The sequence below is a fragment of the Ursus maritimus genome, unplaced genomic scaffold, assembly GCF_017311325.1.
Source record: "Ursus maritimus isolate PB19 unplaced genomic scaffold, ASM1731132v1 scaffold_7, whole genome shotgun sequence".
Lineage (NCBI taxonomy): Eukaryota > Metazoa > Chordata > Mammalia > Carnivora > Ursidae > Ursus > Ursus maritimus.
In genome coordinates this window covers 53,522,714-53,531,672 of record NW_024426885.1, presented here as the reverse complement: position 1 = coordinate 53,531,672, position 8,959 = coordinate 53,522,714, and the positions used below count along the sequence as shown (strand labels likewise).

At 55.2% G+C, this 8,959-nt stretch overlaps 1 protein-coding gene across 3 annotated transcripts in view; it reads right to left on the bottom strand.

Annotated features, from left to right (window-relative positions):
* Window positions 1-4: 4 nt before the first annotated feature.
* The window catches only part of LOC103667803 (prosaposin), a 32,670-nt gene continuing 23,715 nt past the window's right edge, over window positions 5-8,959 (bottom strand). The window contains exons 8-15 of one of the 3 annotated variants that reach the window (XM_008696006.2): window positions 7,187-7,195; window positions 5,257-5,388; window positions 3,683-3,778; window positions 3,216-3,402; window positions 2,972-3,129; window positions 2,583-2,663; window positions 2,236-2,343; window positions 5-1,155 (exon numbers count right to left, since the gene is read on the bottom strand). In XM_008696006.2, coding sequence (XP_008694228.1) covers window positions 1,120-1,155; window positions 2,236-2,343; window positions 2,583-2,663; window positions 2,972-3,129; window positions 3,216-3,402; window positions 3,683-3,778; window positions 5,257-5,388; window positions 7,187-7,195 — 807 coding nt within the window. In that variant the 3' untranslated portion in view covers window positions 5-1,119. The remainder of the gene's footprint in view (window positions 1,156-2,235; window positions 2,344-2,582; window positions 2,664-2,971; window positions 3,130-3,215; window positions 3,403-3,682; window positions 3,779-5,256; window positions 5,389-7,186; window positions 7,196-8,959) is intronic. The other 2 variants (XM_008696007.2, XM_008696008.2) reach the window with 2 other exon arrangements.

Below are 8,959 nucleotides of genomic sequence, written 5' to 3'. Positions count from 1 at the left end.
CACGTCTAGTTAACAGACTTTATTGTTAAATCACAGAAACTTTAGTGCAAAACAAACCAAAAAAAGTCATTAAGTCCATTTAATAGCAACTGCACGTCTCGCTGTCTCCTGGCAACTAGAAGTGGGACAGAAGAGGAGGCAGGCTAAACGGGAGAGGCAGGGCGGCAGCCAAGGCCCCTGGACAGCACCCCCAGCACCCCCTCTGACAGCCAGAGGCTTAGGAGCTTCTCATCCACGTTTATCCGAAGGTCAAAAAGAACATCTAGGAAATGGGGGTTGGAGGTGAGGAGGCCGGGAGGCCCGGAGCCAAGGGGGTCCCCGGGCAGCACTAGAGACGCACAAAGCAAGGCTTCAGCAGCCAGGCGGACACAGAGCAAGCAAGAGGCGGCCACCGCTGTCCACACACACAAGCCAGGCCCACGGGACCTCCCCATGGAGCTAGCAGATGACATTCAGGCAGGCTCTCCCCCTCCCACCCAAACCCACAGAACCCCGACCAAGGCATCACCAGGAAAGACACCCCAAAGCTGAATCGGAGGGTGACCCAGGGATAGCAAACCCGAGACACACCCAGGTCTCCCGAGCAGCTGCTTCCTCAATCTCCCCTCCAGTGAGAACTACGTGGTTTTAAAAAGCCTCATTATCCTGAGCCTCTAATCTTTCATACAGAACTGCCTTTGTTTTCCTTCTCGGGACAGCGAGCTGCCCAGGAGAGGGGAGGCCCCTGCTTAGGGGCAGGCGGAGGGCTCAGAACAAGGCCCCGGCCAAGAGGACGGAGAGCCTTTGGTCAAGCAGCTCCGGCGCACGCCAGCCCCCAGAGCCCCCCGCCGCCACCTCCAGGGAGCCACCGCAGAAGCACAGGCTGAACGCCCTCCAGCGCACAGTCCGTGCCCACCTGTCCAGGCAAAGGAAAGGGACAGTGAAGCCGTGGTGGCGGCTGCGGGCCAGGCACTTCCGCACTGACAGCAAGGCTACGGGGGAGGAGAGAGGGAGGGAGGGAAAGGGGACCTATTTTTATAACAGAGTCAACAGATCAGTGTGTTCACTGCCCCAGACACACAAATAGAAAAGATGCTGCAGTTTCTCCAAGATGAAACGTCCCTTCTAGTTCCACACGTCCTAGTTCCACACGTGACGTTTGCAATGTTCCACAGCCTGACAGGAGAGAGGAAGCTGGATTTAGTCTTCACGTGACAAACTCTACTCCTGGCACGCAAAAATGGGACCCGTTCTCCTGTCCTAGTCAGCTGACAGCAGCCCCCTTCAAACTGGGGAGCAGGTGACCCCCCCGAGTGTCGGGGACGCCTAAGGCACGAGGCCAGAACAGCAGCTGCAAAGCACCTGAGCGCCGTGCGCCCCTGCAGGTGGGTCCGGGGCCCCTCCCCCTGCTCGCATGCGGGGTCCCAGCGCTCCGCAGGTGGCACGGAGGCGCCCGAGGCGAACTCCTCAGCCAAGAGAGCGCACACCAGCTCAGGCCTTGAGAACAAGGGCCCCACAGGCCCAGGGCCCCACAGGCCCCGGCACCCAGGATGGCAGCAGGAACCTACTCGTCCACTGACTGTGCTGTGCGCTGGGGCCAGAGGGGCAAGGAGCTGGACACGGCCGGGTGGGCATCACCACCCCTTCCCTGCAGGGGCCCAACCTGATTCACCCGGACCGGCAGTCATGCCCCACTGGTCAGGAGGAACCCGCTCGAGGAAGACAAGGTTGCGCCAAAGAACATTACGTAACCGACTAGTCCACACGTCCCCACCCAAGCAAGCAGTGTGGGGCACCGCTGGTGGCGGCCCAGTCAGGACAGTGCCGCAGGCCCTGGGCAGGCACCAAGTCTCAGCGTCACTCAAGAACAGCAGCTCGGCCTTGGGTGAAGACTCAGGCCAGTCTCCAGCCCAGACTGACCCGAGAGAGAGGAGGACCTGTTCAATCTCTAGGGTGGCCTTGTGCAAATCTGATCCTGACCCTGTCACATGGAAACTAAAGGCAAAAACAAGAAAGCAGAAGCAAAAAACACTAAAGAACACCCCCACCCTTCACTTCTCAAAGGCAAGAATGTTGTTAGTCCTCCTGCCTTTGCTGGGCAGCCACCAATAGGCCTAGCTGCTTCTCTGGGCCTCCGTGTCTCCTCTGACACGAAGACTGGGCACAGCACCGACCGCGGGGCCCCTCACCCAGGACTGTCACAGCAGCCGCCCGACTGGCGAGGCAGGCCTGTGGAACAGCTGCCGAGCTACTCACGTTGCACTGGGTTGCTGCCTCCATGTTCTGGCACCAGTAGCTAGGGCCCCACACACACTTCTCGGTTCCCAAAAGAGGCTTACGGGCTGCGGGGCAGGCTCCAATTTTCTATGTGGTGAAAAGGGGGAAGAATCAGATCAGCCCTACTGATCCTTTTCAAAACCAGAGATTATCAGTTTCTAGAAGCAGCCAGAACTCGAGCTCGGACATATATTTCCAAAACATCAGTGCTGTGGGAAGCCCTGTCCTCCCACAGTCCATCCCCAGGGACTCTGCTAGAACCTGAGAGGTAAACCCCCCCCACCCCATGCAGAACCAGCCAGGCCACACCCCTCCCGGGAGCTCACCAGGCACACGAAGGATGGGTCCATCACCTCCACCAGGACTTCTATCAGCACAGGCTCGTACTCAGTCACAAACTGGTCACACTGTTAAGTACACAGGGATACGGGTCCAGGTCAAGGCATGCCCAGCAGACGGGGCATAAAAGGAGGGGCACTACGCATGCTCTGCCAGCCCGGCACCCCTTCCCAGATGCCCCACCCACCCACACTCCGCCTCCCCCCTCACCTGCTCCTGTTACTCCCCCTCCTCGGCTCTCCTTGAGCCAACAGACCCCTCTAAGAAATGGCTAGTCTTCCCTGAAAACCTCCATGGGCGGCACAATGAGCTAGCCCAGGCTTTGTGCTCCGCAGGCAGATTCTGACCTTCTGGCCCAAAGCAGCCCAGGGCGTACCTGCTTCTGGTAGGGGTCAGGCAGGAAGCTGCAGCCTTTCTCGAGAGCAGCCAGGATCTCCTGCTTCGTGCTGTTTTTCTCCAGGTTGTGGTCCAAATAGCTCACCAGCTTCTTGCATACCTCACAGAAGCCCCCGTCCTTCGGCTGAATGACACGGACTACACACAGGAGCACAGGCTCAGCGCCGGCAAGGCCCCCCACCCCGAGCCCCAGGGGCCGGCCGGCCACGCCCTCACCCGCTCACCGGGCAGCACAGGCAGCCCCCGGGTGGGGCACAGGTGGAGCATGCCGCACACCAGCTCAGGGCTCGCCTCCTGCAGGAGGATCGACAGGATGGAGGCGCCGTAAGTGTCCACCACCTCCTGGCACTCTTCGGACAAGGACGTAGGCAACTTCGAGCACACTTTATCCAAAGCGTGAAGTATTTCTTCCTGAACCACAACACAAGACGATCCTTATTAGAAGAGAATAGGCTGGACAGGGCTGGGGAAGATTCTCAAAATACGAACATGACTAGGAAACCAGCCCACAACAAGGTGCTAGTTCCTCCCCAGAAAGCAGCCCGACCCCCACCCAGAGGCACCCGCCGGTGGCCAGCGGCTGTGAGGATTCCCAGGGCTGGTGTCCAATGCCGGCAAGGGCCAAGCCCCCCTCTTCTGCTGGTTCTGCCACTAGGGAACGGAAACACTAGCATTCTAGAGATGCTCATACCTCGGTCCTGTTGTTGTCAATGAGCTTGACCACCTCCTTCACCACGTACTCGCAGACCTCGCAGTAAACCCCAGCCTTCGCCTGGACCATGTCCTTCTGTGGGAAGGGCAGGAGGGCACTTTAATGCTGAGACCCTCACCTCACCCGAGTCCTGCTGCTCTAAAGGGGAAGGGACACCCTATGGCCAGGGACAGGAGAACAAAGGGACACAGGGTGGCTTCCTCCCAGTGTGCAAGTTCCTGTCCCTGCTGGTTTTGCATGGCGGAAGACCCATCCCTTTGCCCAGTGCTCTACCACCACTACCTCCTGCCGTGCACCCCCAACCCCACAGACAGACCAGGAATCCACACTTCAGAAGACAGAGCAGTGAAACCATCCCCCGACCCCAAAGAGCAGTCCGCACGATGTATCTTATCTGTCACCATCATTTCAGCGTTCCGGAGTCATTTTGGGAAGGTGGGTGGAGGCGCAGGGCAGAGTGAGGACTCACTACCTGTCCGCTGTTTACAAGACAGAGCTTTAAACACATTTCAGGCCTGCTCTTGAATTTCAAGTCTCACTAGTACCTGAGGTTGCTTTCCTAGAGCCAGCCTTTAATAAAGTAGTACTGCTAAACAGAACTTTCTGTGACAGTAGAAACATTCTCCATCTCTGCAGTCCAGCAGAGCAGCATGGGCCACACGTGTCCTCGGACCACTTGAAATGTGCCAGGGTAACCGAGAAACTGAATTTTTTTTAAGTTTGGTGTAATTTTATTTAAACGTAAGTAGTCCCGTGCGGCTAGAATATAAGCTGTAACTCTCCTCCATCTTCTCTGGCTATTAATTCGGTTGGCAAAACGAGGCACTTCTGCCTCCCCAACTCCATCTGACTTCTTAACTGTGTGGTCCAGACGCTGCACACGCTGAGGGAGGGCAGCAGACGGAGACGAGACGGCTAAAGGTCAAGTGACAGGAAGTTCTGGAAGAAGCACGTGCGTGTGCCACATGGTAAGATGTCACAGGGCCTGGGCCCTTTGAAGCACTAAACCGGGAGCCACATGAACACCGGGACAAGTCTGTTGACCACTCCAGCTGAACAGTTTCAGGACTCGATCTCTAACCCTGGCAGACCCGTAGCAAGTGCTGAACGGAAACGGACACGGGAACGCGGTGCGTCTTTACCAAGTGCAGGGCGCTAGGGAACCACCCACACCCCCGTGCACGCAAGGCAGCACACCGAGAGGCTTCTGCGTGAGCCCCGGGTGTTCTGGGAACATGAGGTTTGCGCTGCAGTGACCGTGGGCAGGGCGGGGGGGCAGAACCGTGTCCGAGGAGGTGGGAGACATGCTACAATGGAGGCTGACCCCGTGGAGCACTCGGGTTCGTAACCGAGGGAATAAACGTACTCAGGGCTGGGAGCGGGACGCTGCACTCGTACAGGGACACCACAAACTAACGGATGTTCTCAAACTCAAACACCTTTAGGAGTCAGGCAGGGAACCAAAAAAGCGTGTGCCTTACAGAATGTGGTACACATGGAGTGGCCCGGGCATGACACAGCCCTGGCCAGTGCAACACGATGACACCAGGTACCTTCATGGGCTCTACCAGGTCCAAGGCAGGGATGACGTTCTCGGAGACCACTTTGGCAGGGATCAGCGTCTGCAAGGGCATCTCCTTCACTTGCTCACAGAACCCAACCAGGCCACAGATCTCCTTGGGTTGCTGAGAAGGCACAGAAAAAGCAGTCAGATGCAGGCCCGCACCCACCCTCCCCCAGTCCCACTCTCTACACACAAAGGTCGGGGTGCTGGGGAAGCACCCTGGTCACAGTGTCAAGTCTGACTGCCCGAACAGACAAAGATTCCATGTTAAAACTAAAGGGACTCCTGAAAATGCAGATGAACCAGTTTCACACGGGGAGGAGGCCACACAAAACTCTGAAGGGAGAGCAGACAGAACGGCTGTCCCTGCTCCAGCCAGGGAGCACCCCAGGGAGCACCCCCGGGAAGTGAGGCTTTTGGCACCTGTTTCCCTTTCACAAGCAATCACATCCTCTCTGAGGACCCCTGCTCTGTTCTAGGACCTGTTTCGTGGCTGAGCTGGTTCACTCTCAGTAGGAAATAAGCTGCATGTTCTTTCTAGAGGAGGAACCACCATGCCCACAAACTAACAGAAAGCCAAATGTCTTAGATCCTTCAGTGGCAGGACTGTTTAAGAAAAAAATGGCGGACTTAAAAAAAAAAAAACACATTCTGATTTTTACAATTGCGCAAACACAGTACACACAAAAACCCAATGCCCCCAACTGATGAATTCTTTCAGGTCACCGAAGCTCCAGACTGATCCCCTTTCCCGTCCAGACACCAAACCACAGGGAACTGGGTAAGATGGACATCTTAACCATTTCACCATGACGATGGCCAAGAGTGAGAAGAGCAGACATGCTCTGTATACTCTGGGAACCAAATGCAAGCAGCGCCTAGCTCTGGGCCTGACGGCCATTGCCTCCCACCACCAAACCACAGCAGCAGGACAGGACTGCTCACATGAGACCTGTTAATGCAAGAGAGCTAGACCATGGCTATTGTTCACCTTAGTATCAAGAAGTCTCTAGAATTAAGACGGAGGAAGTCTGAAAGTATCCTAAACAGCCTGTCTTTGGCACACTTTAAGAATGGGGAGAAGACCAGAATGGGGCCAAAGACACAGCAAACTTTTTAGAAAAAAGACCAAGACTCAGGAGGAGTGTGGCTGCTTTGTCTCAGATGAGCTTTGTTCTGCTTCCTCCTTGGGGCAGCCCAGGTGAAAATTCAGGTTATTTCAGCCAAAGTCCTCTCCCATTAGACTTCACAATACATTTGAAAAATCGTTACTCCCACAGAGAGATGCCAGTGCTCAGAAGGGGGTGCTGGCTCAGTAAGTACGGGCTGGGGGGTTGGTCCCAGTATCATGCCACCATTGGCCTGGCTCTTGAGCCATCTGATGTGGCTCCAGGAGCTGCAGGACCCCATTACCCAGAGGGGCAGAAGCCACAAATCAAGAGGTTGTTTCCAACTCTCTGGATCCAACAGACGGAACAGTCTGCTCTCTATTTGCAAATGATTTGCTCATGCAGCAGAAGCATTTCTGGGGTCAAGAAAAACAGGACTAAAGACATGCAATGCTCCCCCGAGTCATGACAGAAACAAAGTGTCCCACCAGAAGTCAGGCCTACAGTTAAGGAGGCCGAGGCATCTCGGGGGTCACCCGTGGTTCCCCATCATCACACTGCTGGCATGCACATGGCCAGCTGAGTGCTGGTTTTTAACTGGAGTCCAAGGCCCTGCTGGCTTCCTTTTCTGGCCCCTTGAAGGGGAGAGGAGACCCCCAGGACCTCAAGTGCTAAGTCACAGGGGAGAGATGCAGAAGCTCCCCCACCAGCCTATTAAACACAGATCATGCTGTTAAAAAAAAAAAAAAAAGGCAAAACAACTACAACAAGCAGCAGACTGCTACTACAAGCAGATGCCCCACCACATACCTGATCCTGCTGTTGAACAAAAACAGGAAATCGGAGATGAAAACAAGAGAAAGGAAAGGACACAACAGTTAAGAAAAAATTAAAACAACAACGATCAGTTAACGAAGGTGTAAGTGCATCACGAGATGTTCAGGGGAAACCTTGCAGTCACAAATCAGCAACCTACCTTGTTCCTACCACTTCGGGGGGCCCTGAAAGCTCTTCTGGCCCCCAAGGGACAGATCACACTGTCCAGCTGGTGTGTGCACAGGCCCCATGCCCGACACACCAAATCATACTCAGAACACTGGCCAGCAGACCCCAGAAAATGCCAGGTGATGAGGAGCTGTCCGTCCTCAGAAGCCTAAGGCCCACATGCCTGCGAGATGGTAAGCAGCAAACTGGAACAGGACACGGGACTGCCCGAATCAGGGCTGTGTGCCAGAATATAAAATACACCCAAAAGGGTCAGGGATCCTGAACCACACCCACTGCTCCCCAGGCTGCAGGGCAACTACCCCAGGTAGCCAGGTGCCAGCCTGGAAGGCCGAAGGAAGGTCGGTTCTAGTTATCTGTACTAAGGGAGAAACAGGGGTCCGCACATCTATCTAACTGTACGGGGGCTCATCACGCTTTTGATCCCAAGACAAATTCCAAAGCAACCTAAACACCCAGAGCGATGCGTTAACAGAAAGTATGTTCCACCCAAACAGCAGATTATGCAGCCGCTTAGAAATCATTTACAAGGATGTTTAATGGCCAATACATTCATGAGCAAAACAGTGCAAACTACAGAGTCTGAAATAACACATAACCATACTACCTCACTGTTTTTTTTTAATTGCAAATGATCTTTGATTTGGGAAGTATTTTCCATATTTGCAAAAAACATCTGTGTAGTGTATCTTTTACAGTGAGAAAACTGTTAGTTAGCTATGAGAAAGCACTTAACCAAATCAAAATCAAAGGCTTATTTATTTCCTACTCTAGCTGTGTGTCTCTGTAAGCTGCCTCTGAGGTACTTCTAGGACAAGGCACGGTCTAAGAATCCCAAATAAGCCCTCTCATGTCTGGACAGAGCCCCAGAGCAGTCACAGCAAGGCCACAGGGTACGGCTTCCACCATGCCCGTCGGCTCTCAGGTCTGCAACGCTGCCGTCGCAGCAAAAACTGGGACAGGCATCACTGCGCACCAATAAAACTACAGGAACAGGCAGTGGGCCACAGCCTGCTGACCCCTGGTGAGGGAACCAACAACGCAGTCAGAAAGCCAGCAGGATGGAGACACAAAAAGCGCAACCCACCCCCCCTCAAGCCCTGCAGCTTAGATCTCAGGAAGCCAGGGCACGTTCCCAACGTACAAATTCCTTGAGCCCACCCTGCTCTGAACCACAGTTTACTGCGCGGAGCTGGCCAGCCCACCGCACGATCAGGGTCTTCTACCTCTAACGATGGAGGGACGCCCGTACCAGCTAGATGCGTCAGAAGCAAGTGCAGGAGTCGTGGGCTCAAGCAGCAACTACGGCTAAGGACGCTGCGGTGCAGGACCAACTGTGGCAGGCGGGGCTCCCCGCACCCCTACACTCACGCTGCAACGCAGCCATTCTCAGGCCTGGACTAGCTCCAGAGCAGACTACTCCCACGAGTCCCAGGATAAGAGCCAGATACTAGAAATCTGATGGCCAGCTCGATTTGCACAAGCCAACTAACCGCCAGGAAGCCACAGGGCCGTCCCGGGGGTGGAGCTGCCTCAGCCTGTCCCCTGGCTGGGGAAGGTAAGGTGGGGGGGGGGGGG